General features: G+C 44.2%; 1 protein-coding gene across 1 annotated transcript in view; it reads right to left on the bottom strand.

Annotated features, from left to right (window-relative positions):
* Positions 1–399: 399 nt before the first annotated feature.
* Positions 400–23,676, bottom strand: part of si:ch211-51a6.2 (neurotrypsin) — a 77,685-nt gene continuing 54,408 nt past the window's right edge. Inside the window, exon 14 of the mRNA XM_041946884.1 lies at positions 400–3,031. Within this exon, the coding sequence (XP_041802818.1) occupies positions 2,712–3,031 (320 nt within the window). The 3' untranslated portion in view covers positions 400–2,711. The remainder of the gene's footprint in view (positions 3,032–23,676) is intronic.

Below are 23,676 nucleotides of genomic sequence, written 5' to 3'. Positions count from 1 at the left end.
GAAACAAACTTACATGGAACAGGACGCGGACATGACAAAGAAATCACACGACAAACACTTACTATGGCAATAACTATTACTGTGGCTGTGGCTGAGGCAGGCGGTAAGGGGACAAGACAATATGGTAGCACTGACAACGACCCGACAAGGACAAAGGGGAAGACACGGACTTAAATACACTAGGGAGGAACACTAATGAGACACAGGTGAAACACATCAGACAATCACACAGGAGGAAAAACACAGGAAGTAGAGCAACACAAAGACACATAGCATGAACCTTCAAAATAAAACAGGAAGTAACCAAAACCAGGCAAAGACAAGACACAATGGGAAACTTAACCAATATACAAACAAGACAGGACAAGGGTAGAGACTAAGACAATACAAAACTCTCATACATAAAACATGGCAAGACTGAGACAACACTAACTAAATAAGGCAATGGCAAGGATCAAACAAGGAAAACTAAACAAAACCGGCGTGCATGGCACGGGTCATGACACATTTATAATACTTCACCTACTACTTTAAGAAATATAAAATGATAAAAATGATAAAAAGTGAGTAATATGGATGTAGAAAATGCTGCCATAATATCAACTCCAACTGGGGAACTTGTAGGTGCAAATAAGTCATGAGCCTTTTGTCACACTTTTACTGTTCAGTGACAAGACAAAGATAAACTTTATTAATCCCCAGCTGGGGAAATGTTGTGTTACAGGCAGCAGCAATATAAATAGCAACAGCAAGGCAATGGAAAAAAAAAAACAAAAAAAGAAGTTGAAAGCTGTTGTAGTTTCTACATCTATAGAGATTCAACACCACGCACCACCATAAGTGCCCATGCACTGGTTCAACTGAAAACTCCAACTATGATAGTATTGCTTTTTTCACAAGTGTACAAAATACAACAAGATACAACATCAAGTTCTGGTAAGATTTCTTGCCCACTTGTTTAGCCTGAATTCTCTGATAGTGGGCATGTCATTTAATTACCTCAACTGATAAGAGATGCAGGTCATTCATAGACAGATATTCTAAGTACATTTCAAGTAACGCCCCCTGCACAAACCTTGCAGAATGCTTCATATGAGTTCTCCAAACAGTGGCTGTGTAAAGTTAATTAATGACATGTGATTTCAATATTTATTTTTAATTTGGATGTATTCTATTAGGGATGACTACAGTAGCCGACAAGGGCAAACATGCTGCAACTGCCCAAAACATTTCCTTTAGGAGAAACAGACTGCACCTTGGTGCAGATGCAAATTCAAAAGAACATACAAAAATCCAAAATAAATACAACAGCAATGTGCTGCAAATGACAAAAATGGGCTGCAGAATGCCAAAACAAATGCACACAACACACAAACACACTGCAAATAACACAGGACTAAAGAGGTAACATGAAATAAAATGATACTTTTTCTTCTTCTTACATTTTGCCCTCTTACATTTTCTTGCATTGAGTCCTGTGTTAAATAAATTCACCAGTGAGATGAGTTTTTTTAAGAGAACATGAGGGCAGTAGAGATGAAGGTGAGGTGGAATAAGTGGTGTGGACATTATACTGAAATCACCAAGTGAACCTTTGCAAGATAGGTATCTTTTTGAGAATTCTTTGATTTTATACAGCATGGATCAGATAGTATTAGTGAATTTGTGAGGACTATGGAAAATGAACAAAAGGTTGAAGTCTGAATGGAGACTAGCCTGCTAGTATCTTAAGGCTGAAAACTTTTTTCCAGTGGCTTAGAAACATTAACTTAAATGTCCCTGCAGCATGGTTACAACAATATTTGCATTGCTCTATTGGTCACATTGGAATGTCAATGTGAAATAAATATATATATATTTTTCCAAATAAACAATAACTAAATTAAATAATATTACATTATCCACTATGTATGGCAAATATAAGCTCGGGTGATTACATTTCTGAATCTGTATCTACATAATACCCTATATACACAGGGACCCTCTGTAACACAGACCTAATAACCCTTATGATCAGTTGATAATATACATATTGCCATATCGCCAAGCAAAGTTACAGCTTATTGAATTACCACAAACCATCTGCCGAACAGTGAACCTGAGGCTTTTACAGGCCTCTGGCCCCAGGGCACTGTCTTGCCTGACTGGTTATTCAGTCTTGGTCAGAAGCCTCTATAAGCCATATGTAGCCAGCCTATCAAGACATTTGCACACTTTTTACACTTTGTACTGTATGGTAGTTGACAATATTTGATAGACCTGTAATAGCTAAACGGTAGCTGATTTCAGCAGAAATAAATTTGGCAACAATGATGACCTTAATGAGCATTAATAATAATGAATGATAGCTTGCTTCAGAGAAGCACTCTGGAATGTTAATAAAACAAATAAGATATCTAGTATAGCATAATATAATGTAGAAATGCAGTAATATACAACTCATCATTCTTAAAAGCTCTTTGTCTTTCCCCATTACTGTGATTCTTTCACTGACTTTGACCTGCATGAGGATTTAATTTGCAGGTGACTCGAATATGATTGTAAGGCATGTATTTTAGCGCAATGCCATTCAACTTTTCACATGACTGATATAGTATAGCACTACTGAACAGTGCCATGTGTACCCAGAAGAGGCCTTCATGGGTGCACAAGTTTCCTGGTAGCCGAATGGAAATTCGATTACCATAGGTCATAGGTGTTATTCTCCATTATTAGTTCTTGTAGGGTTTGTTGATAGTCTTGTCAATCCATCGCAGGAACCTGCTAACACGTGTGTACACCCCAGGAAAAGAGGGGTTACCACAACCATGACCCCAGGAGATGACTCCTGTCAGCACCCAACGTCCACCCTCCCCCTGACATACCAATGGACCCCCACTGTCACCCTGGCAACTGTCCACACGGTGGCGATCTGACAGGCTCCCAGCACACAGCATGCGGCTCGTGAAGCGATCACTGTATCGCTTCTTACACTTCCAGGCTGGAAGCAGGGGGATCCAGGCCTGAAGCAGTGTCCGGGAGTACTCTGAATCTGACCGCAGGAAGCACATGGGAAGAAAACAAGTCTCATTTACATGTAAGTATGGTAAACATGTTAAGTAAAAAATAAAAAATACAAATAATGATCCTTGGAAAAACCTTTCACAACAGAGTACTGTTGTGATAGGTTTAGTCTCTCTCAAATTGATCATCTGGTTGATAGTGCTACAGATTAACAGCGTATGACACTTGACTTTATTGCCCCCCTAGAAAAGAAGATAACAAAACTGAAGAGGTTAGCTCCTCAGTATAGCCCCAAACTTGCAAATTAAAGCAAACATGAAAACTTGAAAGGAAATGGTGTTCCACTGTGGTGCCCTTGTGGCATGAGGAGTGTTCTGGCCTGAGTCTCATGGTAGGACTCATTGAAGCTCAGCTGATTGGTAACTCAGCACACCTGGCGAGTGTGGTTACACTCGCCAGGTGTGAGGTTACAGAGTCTCAAGAAGGCTCAGGGAAAATTCTGCTTCGACAAACGGAGGACAGGATCCCGCCTGACGTCAGACACGGGTTGCGAACAGTGGACGCTCCTTTTATTTTTGATAAGTGAGTATGATGTTATGAATCATTTGCTCTGTAACTGTTGTGATGTTGTAAAACCTAGGTAGACTGTTGAAGTGAAGGGCATTATCCGCATAATTCCTTTGTGGTCGCGGAGTTCACCCTGGTGGTGAATTAGGTTTTGAGATCTGCATAATTCCTGTGTGGTCGCAGAGTTCAACCTGGTGGTGAATTAGGTTTAGCCCGTGTGTCCAGTGTGGCACTGAGTTTGGTACCATGTGTTGAGAAGTCCAAGAAGGCACCAAAAGAAAAAAAAATTTGATATGAACGTACCCGCACTGTAATGCAAAAAAAGTGTTGGCTTGTTATAAGGGAGAAGGGTGTTATTATATAGACATTATAGTATTACATATGCTATTACATATTCATATATATAATTATGGATACTGTTGTACCATAATCTAGAATATAAAGTGTCCCAAAAGAAAAATGTTGTTCAGTGTCTAGTATACAGTGTGTATACTTCGGGGGTGCGTTGCTCGGAACGAATGTGTCGTACAAACCACCTGGCTGAAGAGAGTTACTCAAAGGTAGTGTGTGCTTGATAAGATCCAACCATAGACTGGTATGGGAAGATCAGAGTGAGAGTGAACTTTGTATGAATGATAAGCCCATTGAAAGTTGAAGCACAGCTATCCCAGTGAGTCAGTAGGTAAAACTTGGGGAACAAAACAGGGAAATTAGAATCTCTATCTGACCTTCTGACAGGCCCTGCTAAGATAATGGTGGAAAAATGGGAACAAAGTGTGGTGAATGATATATTTATATGTATGTATGTGTGCATTAGGTGTCAATAGCGGACGTCAGTCACTAATAGAGTGAGACGTAAGACAGTACAAGTAACGCAGAGCAACCCATACGTTTGGAATGAATTGTTTTTGTCACTACTTTTGCAGGTAAGATGCTCAGAAATCATAACCAGAAGGAAATATGAAAAGAATATAACGTGTATAAACCTCAGATTGTGACTGAGACATGAGTGAGTTGGAAAATTGAACTTTGAATGTAGACGAATGAGCCCGTCATAACGAGTAGTAACTAAGTATGGCAACGTGGCACTAAAAATATTCGAAATATTCTAAAGTGGAGAAACAAGTAATCATAGGTAGAATGACAAACAGTGAAACAGTTCTGGCTAGCGAATAAGTTGAAATGAGTTAAATCTTTATTTGGGTACAAATGAGCAAAGGCTAATGGCACACATGCTAACAATAATGAAGCCTGCGCGTATTGCAGCATTGACCGACGTCAGTATGCAGTTTCCGGTTGTTTTTTCAATATAAGAGCGGAACGAGATATCGAACATGGATGTTGTTAGATTTCAAAATAAGAGTTTAAATGGATGACACAATTTCAGTATTAGATTTTAATGTTATTTTTGAGCAACATAGAGATAGACAGAGACAATAATAAATACTGGTGAGTTAAAAACAGTTTTGGGTTAAGTTAAAAAGGTGGAATAGTTCATGAGAGAATAAATAGAGATTAAAAAGAAGTTTGTAGAGGCCAGCTCTTTGTGGCAGCTATAGCCACAGTAATTTATTGTTATTATTATTGTATTGTCACATCAGGGTAGGTGGGCCATGTGGTGGTACGTAAGCATCAGATGTGGTATAGTCAGCTGCTCACCTGGTATTGGGGTTTTGAACTGAGAGGGGGTGAACAGGAAGGGCAACTTTTGTCATGACCCTTGCTATGCACGCGAGTTTTTTGTTAAGTTTCCCCTTGTGTGTTGTCTTTGCCTGGTTTTTGTCACATCCTGTTTTATTTTGAAGGTTTATGTTATGTTTCTTGGTTTACTTTACTTCCTTCCCGTCCTTGTGATTGTCTGATTGTTTCCACCTGTGTGTCATTAGTGATTCCCTTAGTAAGTGTTTGTCCATGTGCTGTCTTCCTCACCTTGCTGTCTGCGTTTCCCTAGCCATTACCATAGCCATAGTCATAGTCATACCCCCCATAGTGAGTGTTTGTCGTTGTGAAATCTTTGTCATGTCCGTGTCGTGTTACATGTGATTGTTTTCTTGGTTTGTCTTTGTTCTAGCTTTCCACCGTCTATGTAAGTGTTTCTAGTTTTGTCTTTGACTTTTGTATGCCACAGTCCCTGTAAGTTTGTTTCTTGTCTTGTTCTTGTCTTTGTCCATGCCATAGCCAAAGTGTGTTTCAAGTCTGGTCTTTGTCTTAGTCTTGCCATGTTTTATGTAACGCAAGTTGCTAGTCTTGTCTGTGTCTAAAGTTCTGTCACGTTCAATGTTAGTTAGTTTCTTCTTTTGTCTTTGTCTTTAACCATGCCCCGTGTCCTGTAAATGTTTGTCCACCATTTTCGTGTGAACTCAGTTCCCTTCCCATGTCTTGTCCCTTCATGTTTCTCCTAGTGTGTTTCATGTGTCTTTGAATATTTGTTTAGTTTTCCCTAGACCCTTTTACCTAATTTCTTGTGTTTTCTAGTGTTCTCTTTGTTATTACCCATGCCCTGTTGTGTTTTGTGTTTGTGTGTTGTGTTTCCTTGTGTTGCCTTGTTTTTTGTGTAAGCCCATAGTTTTGGTTTTCTTTGGTTTTCTTTTGTTGAATAAATTTAGTAACTTGAACCAGCACCCCCTTGTGTGTCTGCATCTGGGTTCAACCCATAGCTCCCTTAAATCCCCCCTCCCTGACAACTTTTTGCTGACCGCTTGATTTTGTTGTTGATGGAATTCCTGCCTTTCTGATGTAGGTGCTCTGTTTTAATCACCAATAAATGCACAAAGCAGTACTTTTGGAGCAGGTTATTGTTTGAACACAAACTTCAGCCAGCACGTCGGGCAAGGTATGTTTTTTTCCCTAATTCAGCCTCTCAGCAGCTAAGTGGATCAGGATAGTCGCCTATAAAGTTCATTGAAGATATATACTGTTGGTGAAAAAAATTGTTTACAGGATGGTTTATTACATGATTGCATGGTTGTAATTTGAATGTTCATGACTTGATCAATTTGTAATATGTGTTCTGAGATGTGTCAGTCACTAATAGAGTGAGACATAGGACAGTACCAGTAATGCAGAGCAACACAGATGTTTAGACTGAATTGTTTTTGTCACTACTTTTGCAGGAATAAAAAAAATAATGTGCTACCCAAGGGATCGACCAGTGTCATATTTTGGCAAGCCAGCCAGGAGAGGGCGTAGGTGGACCACAAGACCATCAACCCCCCCTCCTTTACCCAAGAGACGAATCTTCATCAATCTTCAACAAAATGGAGGAAATTCAGCTTCTGCTAGACCAAGTGAGTGCAGCTCTATGGCAGCTGAGGGGGAAACCTCTTATGGATGTCTGCAGGTCCCTGAAATGTGATGGCCTGGACAGTAGAGAGCTCGGCAGTGTGCTCCAGAGACTGCTCATCAGGAAAGCAGAGGAGGCACTGGACAAGATGGAGGTCATTCGCTGTCATGGAAAGCTGAAAATGAGGAGACCATTATATCCTAGCCACCATCCAGCCACAGAGCCATTGAGACTGGACTATTGAGTGACTCTGAAAAATTTAACATTAAAATCCCAGATGAGGACCTCATAGAGAAAGTGAATGAAGCCTCAAGAGTGAAAAACGAGCGACAAGAAAAGCGAAGGAAAGTCACTGTTGCTAAAGGCCCCAGAGTTCAAGAGCTCAGCTCCGCTATGCAGACCGGTTCCGTCTCCTTCAAGGTCCCTTGTGAGTCCAAGGAGCCCAGGACAACAGTGACTGTCAAAGCTGTGAAAGGTAAAGAAAACAAAGCGGAACAGACTATGAGCACACAACAGATGATGGAAGAGCTGCGCACAGAGATGAAGCAAATGTGGCCAACCATCATCCCTCTGTGGTGAAACAGAGACTGAGAGGTTGTCAAAAGTGCAGAAATGAGGGAGCAGGTGAAAACTGTCCACACTGCTTCAGGTGTGGGCAAGAGGGCCACTTCTCCCTTGGATGCAAAGCATAGAGACAGTTACATGGAAACGGGCCAGGACTACAGGGGCGGGACCACAATAGTCCAGGACCTAGCTCGGGCTGTCTATGTTAGAGCATGTGTGAATGCACGAGCACTAGGCCAGGACATGCTGTTCACGCCAGACTCAACCCCCCACATAAAGGTGTGTCACTCAATGAAGTACTGGTGCATATCCCTGAAAGAAAAACTCCATACGTACCAGTCCCCATTACCAACACCACTGACCACCCCATCTATCTGGATCAACATAAAGTTGTTGGACGTCTAGAGACAATAAAGACAGTATATTCAGTGGGCTCTTGGCCTGAAGAAAACAAACAAAAAGAGACACTGAGCAAAACACAGAGGGCACCAGAGCAGAGTACCCAAAAGTATGGGACCCACCAGTTGACCTCGGCCACGTTCTTGAGGCCCAACAGGAAGTGGGTAAGGCTGTGCTGAGAGAGAAATGTGAATGGTTTGCATATGATGTTGATGATGTAGGCTGAATTCCATCTTTAAAGATGACATTACACTTCATGATACCAGTCCAGTACAGAAAACCTGCATGTCGGTCCAAAGACCCCTTCATAAAGAAGTGAAGGAGTGCAGGATTTGTTGAACAGGGGCTGGATAATGCCTTCATGATCCCCTTATTCATCATCAGTGGTATGTGTCCGCAAGAAAGATGGCAGCCTCCGCCTCTGTTGTGATTACAGAGAAGTGAAATGCAAATCAGTGCTTGACCACCATCCGATCCCAAGAATACAGGACATGCTGGAGACACTTTGCGTACCACCAGGGCTACTTGGATGAAGAGAGCCATCCGTTAACAGCCTTCATCATGCCCTGGGGGCTCTATGAGTGGGTCCGCATTCCTTTTGGTTTGAGCTCTGCACCTGCCGAGTTCCAACGTAGCATGGAGCACTGTTTAGCTGGCCTGAGGGACACTGTTTGCCTCCCGTACTTGGATGACAACTTGGTACACAGTGGCAGTTTCAATGTACATCTAGAACACATGCGCCTTGTTCTCCAGCGGTATAAAGAACGTAAAGAAATGTGAGCTGTGATTGCTCTGAAGGAGAGGATGCCTGCAACTGTGGGGGACCTCTGCCAAATGCTAGGCTTTCTGTCCTATTATCGCTCCTTCATCCCCAACTTTGCCAGTGAAGCAAAGCCATTGTACAACCTTCTTGCCCCGCCCAAGTCCAAACAGCATGACCCAGAACCACTGCCAGGAAAACAAAAGAGACTGAGGAAGACAAAAAAAGGTCACTTACCTTCTCACACACCGATCCATTGGACTACAGAGCACCAGGAAGTGCTGAATCAGTTGGTCGAGGCCCTCACCCCATCCTTGGATACCCTGACTTTGACCAACCTTTTGCACTTCACTGTGACGCCTCCCAGGATGGGCTGGGTGCGGTGCTATACCAACGGCAACAGGGGAAGTTGAAAGTGGTGGCGTATGGCTCCCGCAGCCTCAGCCAGGTTTTAAGCGTTGAAGTGGGCCATATGTGAACGCTTAAGGGACTACCTGTACCATGCCCAGTCATTTATGGTTTATACAGACAATAATCCATTGACATATGTACGCACAACTGCAAAACTCAATGCTGCAGGACACAGGTGGGTGGCAGAGCTTGCTGATTATTACTTCACAATACGCTATCGCCTCAGAAAGAACAACAATGATGCCGATAGACTGTCTCGGATGCCGCTCAGCACTGACGACTATACGAATAGCTGCACGAGTGAGTGGACTTATAGAGAATGTAAAAGTTGGAAAGAGAGACCCATGCCAGGGTATTGGAGTGATCCGGACCTGTGCCTTGAGCCTTATCAGAGACTGTAGCAGCACGACTGGCAATCCCTAACCAAATCACAGATCCGTCAGGCTCAGGAAGAGGATGAAGTACTGTCACAAGTCATCTGGTACAAGAGCTGCAAACACAGACCAAGTAGAGTTGAGATCAAAGCAGAACAGCCAGCAGTTGCTACACTGCTAAAGCAGTGGCTAAAAATGGCTTGGATGAAAACGGTGTCCTCCGCCGTAGGACTTTCCAACGAGATCCGCTAGTAGCTCCCAAGTCCTACTACGCACAGATCTTCAAAGAACTGCATCAAGACATGGGCCACTTGGGGGTCGAAAGGACACTTGACCTGGTCTGAGAGAGGTCCTACTGGCTGCAAATGCACTGGGACAAAGAACATTTTGTCACCAAAGTCTGTGAGTGAGTGCGTGTGTGTGTAAGAAGAAGAAACCAAGTAGGCAGACCCGTAAACCCCTGACTCCGATCCAGACCACGTATCCATTCGAGCTTGTTTCAATCGACTATTTCCACCTGGACAAGATAATTCAAGATTCAAGATTCAAGAGTCTTTATTGTCATTGAGCATGACATGTCAATGAAATTTTCATTGCAACCCACCATCATTGCTCAATTTAGTTGAGCGTGTGTGTACTTAAAAGTTAAGTACACAGAAGGTGCAGGTGGAGGTGTAGGTGTAAAGTGCGGTGTGCAGTGGTTCACAGTTCTCACAGTCTCTCACTCCAGTGAGGGGCTGCTGGCGGTGATAGCTCTAACAGCTCTGGGGAGGAAGCTGTCCCTCAGTCTGGTAGTGGTGGTGCGGATGTTCCTGTACCGCTTTCCTGATGGAAGCCCGGATGGCTGGGGTCCTCAAAGTCTTGCCCGACACTTTATGCACCTGTAGCTCTGCGGGTGTTGATCCTCCTCAGGGTTGATGTCACCTGTTGCTGCTGCAGGATGAGGGGCTGGTGCTGCTCCTCCAGCCGGGGTAGGTGTGTAGCTTCTCTGCTGCCTGATGTGTCGAAGCGGGCAAAGAAGCTGTTTAAGGTGTCAGGCAGGGTGGGGTCGTGGCTGGCAAGCTGAGTGTTAGGCTTGTAGTCCGTTATGGTTCTGATGCCTGTCCACATGTTCTGGGGGTTGTTGTTATTGATGATCTTCAATTTTGTTTTTGTACTGGAGCTTGGCCTGCTTAATTCCTTTTCTTCAGCTCTGCTCGAGTGCTGCTATAAGCCAGCCTGTCTCCAGCTCTGTAGGCAGTATCCCGGGCTTTCAGCAGGGACCGCACTGTGATGTCCAGCCATGGTTTCTGGTTGGGAAACACTGTGATGGTCTTGACTGGGAGGACAGCATCAGTGCAGAACTGAACATAGGACAATACAGATGATGTGTTCTCCTCAAGGTCTGCCTCTTCTCTGAACACAGTCCAGTCTGTAAGCTCAAAGCAGTCCTGAAGTGCAGAGGAGGCCTCCTCAGTCCATATCTGTACTGTCCTGGTGGTTGGCTTTGTTCTGCAGGCCAGAGGCTTGTAGGCAGGAATAAGTTTCACAGAGATGTGGTCTGACATGCCCGGGTGTGGAGCTGCTACAGCCTTGTCAGCAGCAGGGATAAGCATGGCTACAAATACATATTAGTGGTTATGGATCACTTCACAAGGTTTGCACAGGCCTATGCTACAAAGAACAAATCAATGAAAACTATGGCTGACAAGCTCTTTGATCATTTCACTCTGAAGTTCGGTTTACCCAGCAAGCTGATATGGGAGGAGAGTTTGAGAACAGACTGACGGCTAGGTTGAAATCCAGGGCACTCACGACACCATATCACCCACAGGGTAATGGACAGGTGGAGAGATTTAACCGAACTCTGCTCTCCATGCTGAGTACCCTGGAGGAAGAGGAAAAAAGGATTGGAAGGACTCGCTGAGCAAAGTTATCCATGCATACAACTGCACAAAGAATTAGACCAAAGGCTACACACCTTATTACCTCATCTTTGGACGCTCTCCACGCCTGACAATCGGCCTGCTGTTCAACATTGAAAGAGACAAAGCCCAAAGCCATGAGGACTACGTGAATCACTGGAAAGAGAGATGCAGGAGGCCTACCGCGTCCTCTATTTAACATTTTGCTAAGTCGACCCTCAAACAACTCAGTTAGTCCAGCAAATGCTCTTTAGCCATACTGTGACTCAAAATGCCAAGAAAGAAAACAAATTATCAGTTGAAAACGGCAACAGGTGGCGTTGACGATGATGATGCTGGCATGGACCACGCCTCAGTGGATGGCGAGATGGACTCAGAAGAGACTACTGCGGCTCACCAAGACAATGGTGCTAACATTTTAGCTGCCATTCATTTAATGAGAGCCGACTTTTCAACTCAACTGCGTGAAGTTGTCTCGTCTAACCAAGAGATAAAGGAAGCAATTGGTGTGTTTTTTGAGAGGCTAACGGCGGCCGAGTCCCGCATTAGCAAAGCTGAAGACAACATCTCAGAGCTAACTGGCAAGGAAAAGTCCCTTCAAAAGAAAGTTGAGGACCTTACACTAAAACTTGATGACCTCGAAAACAGACACCGGAGATCGAACTTACGGCTGATCTGCTTGCCAGAGAGAACCCAGGGAGAAGACGCGGTCGCATTTCTTCAAACCTGGCTGCCCGAGATCTTCGGACCTGACACGCTTCCCAGACCCGTTTTGATTGAACGTGCCCACCGGCTTCCCGGCCGCCAAGACCCAAACGGAACCCCGCGTACTCTCATCATGAGGTTTCTCAACTATCAAGATAAAGTTCGGGTAATGAGAGCAGCTCGTCAAAAAGGAAAAGTGATGTACCGGGAGCATCAAGTCGTGTTTTTTACAGACCTGTCTGTGGAGGTACAGAAACAACGGCGGCAATACAATGGTGTGAAGCAGAAACTCCGGGAGTTACGTATGGACTTTGGACTTATATTTCCAGCAAAAATGAAGATCTTTCACAAAGGCAGCTAGCACCTATTCAACACACCAGAAGAGGTGGAAGCATTCATCCAGCGTGCTCGCCAACAGAAAGACGGGTAAACAATGACCAAACTTAACCATGCTAAATACAATATTAAACACATGTGTCCCATGTGGGACAGTTCAGAAAATTGTCACAGTGTTTAAATGTTGTCTATCTTGAATACAAGGAAATCTGATTTGGATGCTGACACTTGCATTCTAAACATGAGGGTGATGGTTGACATAATTAATATTCACCGGGATCGGAGCACTTGACTTAGATAATTTAGGTAGAACTTTGTCTGCTCTTTTTTTCTCTCTCTTGCTCCTTTTAAAGGATCGGTGAACATAACCAAGTCACTACAAGTGGGGAGGGTTTTCTGTGTTAACTTGATCACAAGGGGTGGGAAGGGTTAACAGTTCTGTGTTGTTATGAGTGTTTTAATGTTCTTTTTTGTTAACTTAAAGGTGCATGTCACAGGAATGGCAAAACGTTATCATCAGGGCTATGCCATATTCACAGTATTAACACATTAATAGGAATTTAGACCTTCAGATAATTTCCTGGAATGTTAGAGGCCTAAGAAAACTAGTAAAGCAAATTATGAATAGGATTAAGCAATATCCTCCCAAAATAGTTTTTTTTTTTTACAAGAAACACATTTGCTTTCTAATGAAACAGGACGTTTGAGGAAAAGATGGCCAGGTCAGATAGTCACATGCTGTTTTTCATCTTATGCTAGGGGAATTGCAGTGCTTATCCATAAGTCTATTCCGCTTCGCATTCAGAAGACTGTTTTGGATCCAGCGGGCAGATATATTATTATACAAGCTTCATTAATAAACCAAGACTTGATTCTTATGAACTTATACGGCCCTAATAATGACGATCCCAATTTTTATAATAATCTATTTTTGTTAATTTCTTCTCTCCAAGGTGCCATAATAATCAGGGGTGATTTTAACTGTACCCTTGATCCAAAACTTGATCGCTCATCAGGTATTGATCTAACCCATGCAAGAAGCAGGAAAATAATTCAGCAATTTATGCAGGATCTTAACCTAATCGATATTTGGAGAATAAAAAACCCGACAAAGAAAGAATACTCCTGCCATTCTGCTACACATAATACATACAGCCGCATAGATTACTTTCTTATGTCCAAATCGTTTGTTCCGGATGTTGGTGATTGTATGTATAAGAGTATTCTCATTTCTGATCATGCGTTGCTTCTGCTTAATTACTCAGCTACAACCGCAGTCAGAGGGAAAAGCCTTTGGCACCTAAGGCCACAGTGGTTACAAAATCCCAAATTCCTTGAGTACGTCGGGCAAAATATTGATGACTATTTTCAGTTAAATACAACAGAAACATCTGCCTCAGTAAGATGGGAGGCTTTCAAAGCTTTTATTAGGGGCCAAATGATGGGTTACACAAGAAATAAATCAAATAAACAATATCTAGAGATGCTGGTGCTGGAAAGTGATATAAAGGAACTCGAATTGGAACTAACTGGTGATAATAGCAAAGAAAAACAACAGAAATTAGCAATTCTAAAAGCGAAGTACAATAGGTTATCCACCAATAAAGCCCTGGCAGGATTAATTAGACTGAAGCAGACCTATTATGATCAGGGAGAGAAGGCAGGGAAATTACTTGCATGGCGCTTAAAAACAGAACAAAATGAACGAACCATCACAGAGATTGTGACTGCTAATGGTGATAAAATATCAGACCCTCAAATAATTAATACACTTTTTGAATCATATTACACACAGTTATATTCATCGGAGTGTTTAGCAACCAACAAATTATTTCAAGATTTTTTTGAACAGTTAAGGCTTCCCTCTCTTAGTGAGGAAGCGAAAGCTGATTTAGACTCCCCATCACATCAGCTGAATTATCTGAAGCAATTGACAAAATGAAAGGGGGAAAGGCCCCTGGCCCAGATGGGCTAACTATTGATATTTATAAAATCTTGAAGAACAAACTATTATCTCCACTGTTAGATGTATTACTAGAAAGCTTCAACTCCAGCAAACTTCCACCATCCATTTGCAAGGCACTTATAATTTTGATACTGAAGCCTGGAAAACCAGCAACAAAATGTGATTCTTATCGACCGATTTCATTGATTAATTCTGTACTGGCACAAAGACTTGAAAAATACTTGCCTTATCTCTCTGATCCAGACCAAAATGGATTTGTTAAGGGTCGACAAGCCTTCCACGGTGTCCGCAGGGTTCTTAATATTATTTATGCGAAGTCAGAGCATCCTGATACAGCAATACTTTCGCTAGATGCAGAAAGAGCATTCGATCAAGTCGAGCATCAATATCTCCACCACGTACTTGCACGTATTGGCTTTGGCCAGTATTTTTCAAATTGGATTAAAGTTTTATATAACAACTCGGCTGCATCTGTATTAACAAATAATATTATATCCAAGCCCTTTAATCTTTTAAGAGGCACACGCCAAGGGTGTCCCCTTTCACCTCTTTTGTTTGTGTTGGCGATTGAACCCTTGGCTATTGCCATCAGGAACAATCAACATATTGCAGGCATCAAAGTAAGTGATATTGACAACAAAATAGGCTTATTTGCGGATGATATTGTAATTTTTTTTTTTATCCCATTTAGAACAATCACTGCAACACCTGTTCAATACCATTAACTCTTTTAGCAAGCTATCTGGCTACAAAATTAACCAATCAAAATCTGCTATACTTTTCCTTAAACATTCGGAAAGAATAAATCCCCCTGTTCAAACACCATTCAAAATAGTTAGGGATAGCTTCACTTACCTTGGTATTAGGATCACCCCTAAAATTGAAGATTTAGTAGAGACAAATTATAATTCGGTGATAGAATCAGTTTCACAATCTATTAATAGATGGTCAACGCTACCAATTTCCATGATAGGGTGGATCAATATACTCAAAATGAATGTTCTTCTGAAATTTCTTTGCCTCTTTCATTCCATCCCTTTTGGTCCTCCTATTAAATTTTTTTCAAAGATGAAAAGCATGTTCTGTAATTTCATTTGGAACAACAAATGGGCTAGACTTTGCTTATCTTGCTTTATCTTCCCTATGATAGAGGAGGCTTGAAACTCCCAAATCTCCAGTGGTATTATTGGGCTGCTCAGCTCACTACTGCCTCTTGCTGGTTTGCACAAGAAACGGCACGTTCCTGGATGAATATGGAAAGAAGTATGTCATCCCCTCTACCACTTAATTCATATCTATATTCAGCTAAATTAAAAGAATTAAAGGCAAAAACACATAATCCCTTTGTTAAAAACATGATTCTGGTTTGGTATGAGGTTCACAAACACAAAGATGTGATACCCGTGTTATCTCAATATACACCAATCTGGGGCAACAGTGAATTTAAACCCGGCAAGCAAGATATGGGCTTTAAAATCTGGGCAAACAAAGGCCTTAGTAAAATTGCAGATTGATTTGACAACAACATTCTCATGTCATTTGAAGATCTGAAACAAAAATATGACATCCAACCAAAACACTTTTTTAAATACCTGCAGATAAGAAGCTATATATTTAAGTTACAAAAGTCTTTATCCATCTCTACCTAGTCTTAGCTCCATAGAAGAAATAGCAACAAATCAACATTCTAAGAGGGGATTGACTTCAAGCTTTTATGCAATAATTACGGAAGATTCAAAGGTGTCCTCAGATATTAAAAGACTGGCATGGTGTGAGGATATAAATTCTGTTATCTCACTGAGAAATGGCAGAAAATTTGCTTAAAATCCCAAAGACAAACAATAAATACCCATTTTAAAATACTCCAGTACAAGTGGATGATGAGAATATATGTAACACCAACTCAGCTGAATAAGTTTAACCCCAATATCCCTGACTCGTGCTACAAATGTGGTAGAAAGGGGACTTTATACCATTGCTTATGGGACTGCCCACAAATTCAGGCCTTTTGGAGTGAAGTGATCGATATGATCTTGCATGTTATAGGTATAAAATTAAAATTAGACCCCAAAATATGTATTCTTGGCATCTTTCCGACAAACCATAACATTTAGCAAAGCAAACAAATCTATGATTACTTTTTGCATGTTACAAGCCAAACACACTATAGCCAAATCTTGGAAATCCACTACCAAACCAAGTATTAGTATCTGGCTTACAGGACTATCAGATTCTCTGACACTGGAAAAACTCACCTTCACATTAAAGGGTAAATACCCCATCTTTGACAGTATGTGGAGATATTTTATGGTGTTCTTAGAGGGGAGGAAAGCATTGGAGGCATGTTCCCCCTGTATGTAAACCTTCAACAAATGGAATTGCCATGTATTACTATACGTCTGTTTGTTCCTGCTTTGTTTTATTTGAAATGTTTAATTTGAAATGTTTTTCTCTAAGGTAAAGGACAGTGTATGTTCTGCACTGCGCAGACTAATAATCTTATTGCCCTGTGATGTCTCTTATTGTAGATGAGCCTTACTGTAATTGTTCTGTATTGCAGACGTAAGACTGGTCCTGTGGCAGATCTGCCACAGGACCAGCAGCGAGTGGCATACGCTGCATGGCACCACGCGCGGCTGACAACAGGACGCTTCAGGTGTTGTAAAAAAAGAAACCTGAATTTAAACCAGGTGTGGAGAGCATGCCATGTTGTGTCTGAGCATCAAGTGGCCAGACTGTTGTCATCTTGTAGAGTCCATCTTTGTCAAAAACAGGCAGTTAACCTCTGACAAGATGGACTCAGATTCTCAGAGACTACAGCAAGATCAGGCAGCTGGTCCTGTGTAATGGTATGGTCATGCACAACACTACTCTGCAGTAGTTTGATGTGAATCAGACGGTGGCACAGCAAGCGACTGACGAGGCAGAAATGTAGTATTCTGCTGCAAGGAGTCAACCTGCCTGCTGCCTCTATTCCTGCTGCTCCTGTGTCTATTCCACCTGTACAGCCACGCCCCACAGCCTGCTTCTTCTTTCAGCCCATTGCTGTAATAATTTAATTATCATCCCATGTAACAGGTCTGGTATTTCAGGAAAGTCAGCATTACAGAAATAACATACTGTATATACTGACAAATATTGTGTGTTCCTGGCAAAGTGTGTCGATATTGTGTTTTAGTATATATATATATATATATATATATATATATATATATTGTAGAGCAGTGTTTTCTAGCTTTAATTATTATATTTTGTATTCAGTTTATTTATTATATTTGTTTTATATATTTCTTACATTCATTTCTTTGTGTGTGTGTGTGTGTGTGTGTGTGTTATGGTTACAATTGTGTGCATGAGAGATAATTAAGGTGTATATTTTCTAATAAATTTGAAATATATTTCTACAGCAGTACTAATGAAAAATTTCTACTAAACATATCTGTAAAAATAGCAGTCAGGTAAAGTTAAACTTTTTTGCAAACTCAAGCAAGAAATAACATGAAAAGGAAAAGGAGAAATAACAAGAAAGGAACCAAAAAGTATTGCAAACAGTTGCACATTGTACAGTCAGCTAGACAAGGCAGATGCATTGTTGCAGTGCTTTATTCCATTAGTTGTTAATTAGATTGTGTCCTTAAATTGCATCTATTGCTAAAGAAAACACACAAAGTTACTCGTGTGTATGTGTGGTTCTAAAATGTTGCTATTCCATATAACGGACGTTCCTATTTGTCTTTTCCTTTTTAAGTGATTTTCGAACGATTCATAACACTTTGTAAGAGTTCGGGTTAGTGGAGATATGATCCATGTTGGGATTGAACCGGCGACCTTTGGAACCAGAGTCCCCCTACTGTACGCCAGCAAAAATTCATGTTTGGACGTATTTCTCAAACTATTAGCATAAAAACTCACTCCTATCAACTGGTCAATTCCAAGATGGCGGCACGTGCAGACGCAGTGGCTCGTAGCTCCCGTGTTTACGTTTTTGTTTGTTTGTTTTTACTCGTTTCCACTTTTACTTCTCCTCTGGAAGCTCTGACACAGTACAGCAGGTCTGAACTGTGGAACTTTGGAGTACAGTTTGGACTTTACACACGCCCTAAACTGGACTTTATTCCACTGGAGCTGCTACGGACCCCAGAGCCCACCACCATCCCCTCACTGCTGCCAAGGAGACGGAGGAGGCACCGTAAACAAAAGCGTGGCAAGAGAGCCAGCGTGCGTGCTAGGCTACAAGCTAACCCTCACAGACAGGCTCTCCCCAGTCTCTTCCTCACCAACGCCAGGTCTCTCACCAACAAAATCGGCGAGGTCTGTCTAAGGATAGTCTCTCGCCGGATGGACAGCTGTGTTACTGTTGTCACAGAGACCTGGCTGGACGACAACATCCCGGACGCAGCGGGGGAGATAGCGGGGCACTCTCTGTTCCGGGAGGACAGGACTGCAGCTTCAGGTAAGAGCAGAGGCGGAGGCTTGGCGCTGTATGTACACAATGCCTGGTGTACAGCCACACGCACCATCAACACGTCAACACGTGCTCTCCTGATTTGGAATACCTGGTGGTGAAATGCCGACCGTTCAAGTTGGTTAGAGAACTCTCCATCCATCCATCCATCCATCCATCCATTGTCTTCTGCTTATCCGGGGCCGGGTCGCGGGGGCAGCAGTCTAAGCAGGGATGCCCAGACTTCCCTCTCCCCAGACACGTCCTCCAGCTCTTCCGGGAGGACCCCGAGGCGTTCCCAGGCCAGCCGAGTGACATAGTCCCTCCAGCGTGTCCTGGGTCTTCCCCGGGGCCTCTTCCCGGTGGGACATGCCCGGAACACCCTCCCAGGAAGGCGTCCAGCAGGCATCCGGTAAAGATGCCCGAGCCACCTCAGCTGGCTCCTCTCGACGTGGAGGAGCAGCGGCTCTACTCTGAGCTCCTCCCGAGTGACAGAGCTCCTCACCCTATCTCTAAGGGAGCGCCCCGCCACCCTGCGGAGGAAACTCATTTCAGCCGCTTGTATCCGAGATCTTGTTCTTTCGGTCATGACCCAAAGTTCATGACCATAGGTGAGGGTAGGAACGTAGATTGACCGGTAAATAGAGAGCTTTGCCTTTTGGCTCAGCTCCTTCTTCACCACGACGGACCGGTACAACGACCGCATTACTGCAGCTGCCACACCGATCCGCCTGGCAATCTTACGTTCCATCCTTCCCTCACTCGTGAACAAGACCCCAAGATACTTAAACTCCTCCACTTGAGGCAGGATCTCTCCCCCAAGAGAGGGCAAGCCACCCTTTTCCGGTCGAGAACCATGGCCTCGGACTTGGAGGTGCTGATTCTCATCCCAGCCGCTTCGCACTCGGCTGCAAACCGCCCCAACACATGCTGGAGGTCCTGGTTCGAAGAGGCCAACAGGACAACATCATCCGCAAAAAGCAGAGATGAAATCCTGTGGTCCCCAAACCAGACTCCCTCCGGCCCTTGGCTGCGCCTAGAAATTCTGTCCATAAAATAATGAACAGAACTGGTGACAAAGGGCAGCCCTGCCGGAGTCCAATATGCACTGGGAACAGGTCTGACTTACTGCCGGCAATGCGAACCAAGCTCCTGCTCCGGTCATACAGAGACCGGACTGCCCGTAGTAGAGGGCCCCGGACTCCATACTCCCGAAGCACCCCCCACAGAATGCCACAGGGGACACGGTCGAATGCCTTCTCCAAATCCACAAAACACATGTGGACTGGTTGGGCAAACTCCCATGAACCCTCGAGCACCCTGCGGAGGGTATAGAGCTGGTTCAGTGTTCCACGACCAGGACGAAAACAGCATTGTTCCTCCTGAATTAGAGGTTCGACTATCGGCCGAATTCTCCTCTCCAGTACCCTGGAATAGACTTTACTAGGGAGGCTGAGGAGTGTGATCCCCCTATAGTTGGAGCACACCCTCCGGTCCCCCTTCTTAAATAGAGGGACCACCACCCCGGTCTGCCAGTCCAGGGGCACTGTCCCCAACTGCCACGCGATGTTGCAGAGGCGTGTTAGCCAAGACAGCCCCACAACATCCAGAGACTTGAGGTACTCAGGGCGGATCTCATCCACCCCTGGTGCCTTGCCACCGAGGAGCTAGAGAACTCTCATCCATTGTTATTGTGGCTGCTTACATCCCACCGCGGGCTAATGCTAAGTTAGCGGGGGACTTTAATCACGTTGAACTGAAGGCGGTGTTTCCCAAATTTCACAAGTACATAATGTTTCCTACCAGAGACGGTAACATTTTGGATCCAGTTTACTGCAACATCCCTGCTGCTTACAAGGCTGTAGCAGCTCCACACCTGGGCATGTCAGACCACATCTCAGTTAAACTCATTCCTGCCTACAAGCCTCTGGCCTGCAGAACAAAGCCGACCACCTGGACAGTACAGATATGGACTGAGGAGGCCTCCTCTGCACTTCAGGACTGCTTCGAGCTGACAGACTGGACTGTGTTCAGAGAAGAGGCAGACCTTGAGGAGTACACATCATCTGAATTGTCCTATGTTCAGTTCTGCACTGATGCTGTCCTCCCAGTCAAGACCATCACAGTGTTTCCCAACCAGAAACCATGGCTGGACAGCACAGTGCGGTCCCTGCTGAAAGCCCGGGATACTGCCTACAGATCTGGAGACAGGCTGTCTTATAGCAGGGCTCGAGCAGAGCTGAAGAAGGGAATTAAGCAGGCCAAGCTCCAGTACAAAAACATAATTGAAGATCACTTCAATAACAACAACCCCCAGAACATGTGGAGAGGCATCAGAACCATAACGGACTACAAGCCTAACACTCAGCTCGCCAGCCACGACCCCACCCTGCCTGACACCTTAAACAGCTTCTTTGCCCGCTTCCACACATCAGGCAGCAGAGAAGTCACACACCTACCCCGGCTGGAGGAGCAGCACCAGCCCCTCATCGTGCAGCAGCACCAGGTGACATCCACCCTGAGGAGGATCAACACCCGCAGAGCTGCAGGACCGGATAAGCTGTCAGGCAAGACTTTGAGGACATGCGCTGACCAGCTAGCAGGAGTGTTCCTGGACATTTTCAACCTGTCCCTGCAGCTGTCTATGGTTCCTGAGTGCCTCAAGTCCTCCACCATCATTCCGGTACCGAAGAAGACATCCATCACCTGCCTGAATGACTACCGGCCTGTTGCTCTGACCCCAGTAATCATGAAGTGCTTTGAGCGGATTATTCTCATGTACATCAGAGGCTTCATCCCCTCGGACCTAGACAGCCTTCAGTTTGCCTACAGAGGGAATCGGTCCACAGAGGATGCTGTCTCCATCACCCTGCACACAGCCCTGACCCACCTGCAGCAGCCCAACACCTACGTCAGGATGCTATTTGTGGACTTTAGCTCAGCTTTTAACACCGTCATCCCAGACAAGCTGGCGCTGAAGCTACACGCAGTGGGTCTGCCTGCGTCTCTGTGCCACTGGATCAGAGACTTTCTCACCAACAGGCCTCAGGTGGTGAGAATAGGGAACATCACATCATCCCCTCTGGTCCTCAGCACGGGCACGCCACAGGGTTGTGTGCTCAGCCCGTCCCTCTTCACCATGTTTACTCACGACTGTGCTGCCATACACCCCACCAACACAGTCGTGAAGTTTGCAGACGACACTACAGTAGTGGGTCTCATCTCAGATAACAACGAGACCCACTACAGAGAGGAGATACGCCAGCTCACCCAGTGGGGTTCAGCCAACAACCTGGTGCTGAACACAGGGAAGACCAAGGAGGTCATTGTGGATTTCAGGTGGTCCAGGAAGACGGATCACGCCCCCTCCTCATGGACGGAGAAGTGGTGGAGCGTGTGGACAACATCAGGTTCCTGGGCCTCCACATCACATCTGACCTCTCCTGGTCCATGAACACCTCCTGCCTGGTGAAGAAGGCACAACAAAGGCTCTTCTTCCTCAGGAAACTGAAACGAGCTGGACTCTCCTCTCGGTTGCTCGTCAATTTCTACAGGGCCACAATTGAAAGCATCCTCTGCCTTAGTGTGACAGTGTGGTATGGCAGCTGCACGGCACAGGAGAAGAAACAACTGGCATGGGTGGTTAAAACTGCACAGGGCATCGTGGGCTGCCCCCTTCCTGACCTAGACTCTATATATGAAGGCCGGGTCAGGAAGAGGGCGAGATCCATCGCCACGGACCCCAGCCATCCGGGCTACAGACCGCTTTGTACCGCTACCATCAGGAAAGCTGTACAGGAACATCCGCACCACCGCTAACAGACTGAGGGACAGCTTCTTCCCCAGAGCTGTTAGAGCTATCACTCCCAGCAGCCCCTCACTGCAGTGAGAGACTGTGAGAACTGTGAACCACTGCACACTGCACTTTACACCTACACCTCAACCTCCACCTGCACCTTTTGTGTACTTAACTTTTAGGTCCACACATATACTTCACTAAATTATATACATTTTAGTATATTGGCACATTTCATTTTCATTGGCATATTTTATTGTCCACTGGTTTATTTTATTCTGTCGGTACATTTCACTGTGTATATTTTATTCTGCTTGTATATTTTATTCTGTTTGCACATTTCACTTCCATATTTTATTGTTTATTGTTTAGTATATTTTATTTATTTTGTCAGATGAGGCTGCTAGGTCTAGTCAGTGGATATGGATCAGGAGAAATAATAGTAGTTGGGGGGTGAAATAGGGACAGTGAGGGAGGGGGGGAGGGGGGGCAGAGGACATGCATGCCTAACCCGGCGGGAGAAGAGGTTAAAGTCTGAACAAGACACCTCTCCTCTGCTCTGCTTTCCCCGCCCCATCTTCTCGCTCTGCCAATAGGAAGAGAACCAGGAAGAGGAAGTTTAGATAAGGTGGGGGTGTGGCCAGCTAGAGTCTCTCTTTGGGACCATGCGGCCTGTTCAGGTGAGTTTGCGTTGTAAGATACAGAGTTGGCTTGTTATTTGATCTTTTTGGTTGTTTTCCTGTTTTGTTTGCTTCTTGAAGGAAATGTTAGGGTTTGTTTTCCTGCTCTGTTTGCTTTTTGAAGGAAATGGTAGGGTTTGTTGCTTCTTGAAGGAAATGTTAGAAGAGGCTGTTAAATCTAGTCTGTGGTTTAGGCCTCCACCTTCAGCACCCTCTAAATTTTCCACCCCCTACCCGAACAAGGGTCTGTATCCAATCCCTACTTTCATCTTTTGACTCTACCTCTTTATTTTCTACCCCCTACCCGAACCAGGGTTTGTATTCCCACCCCGCTTTTTTGGTGCAGTTGGTGAGAGGCAGGTGCAGATGATGGTAGTGTGGCAATCGGCAGTTACATGTGGCATCTAGGCCTGTGGTAGCATTGTAGCAGCTAACAATAGCTAAAACGGTGAGAGTATGATAGTATCTTAGCAGTTAGTATTGG

This window comes from Chelmon rostratus, chromosome 11 (assembly GCF_017976325.1).
Source record: "Chelmon rostratus isolate fCheRos1 chromosome 11, fCheRos1.pri, whole genome shotgun sequence".
NCBI lineage: Eukaryota > Metazoa > Chordata > Actinopteri > Chaetodontiformes > Chaetodontidae > Chelmon > Chelmon rostratus.
This window is presented reverse-complemented; position numbering and strand designations above follow the sequence as displayed.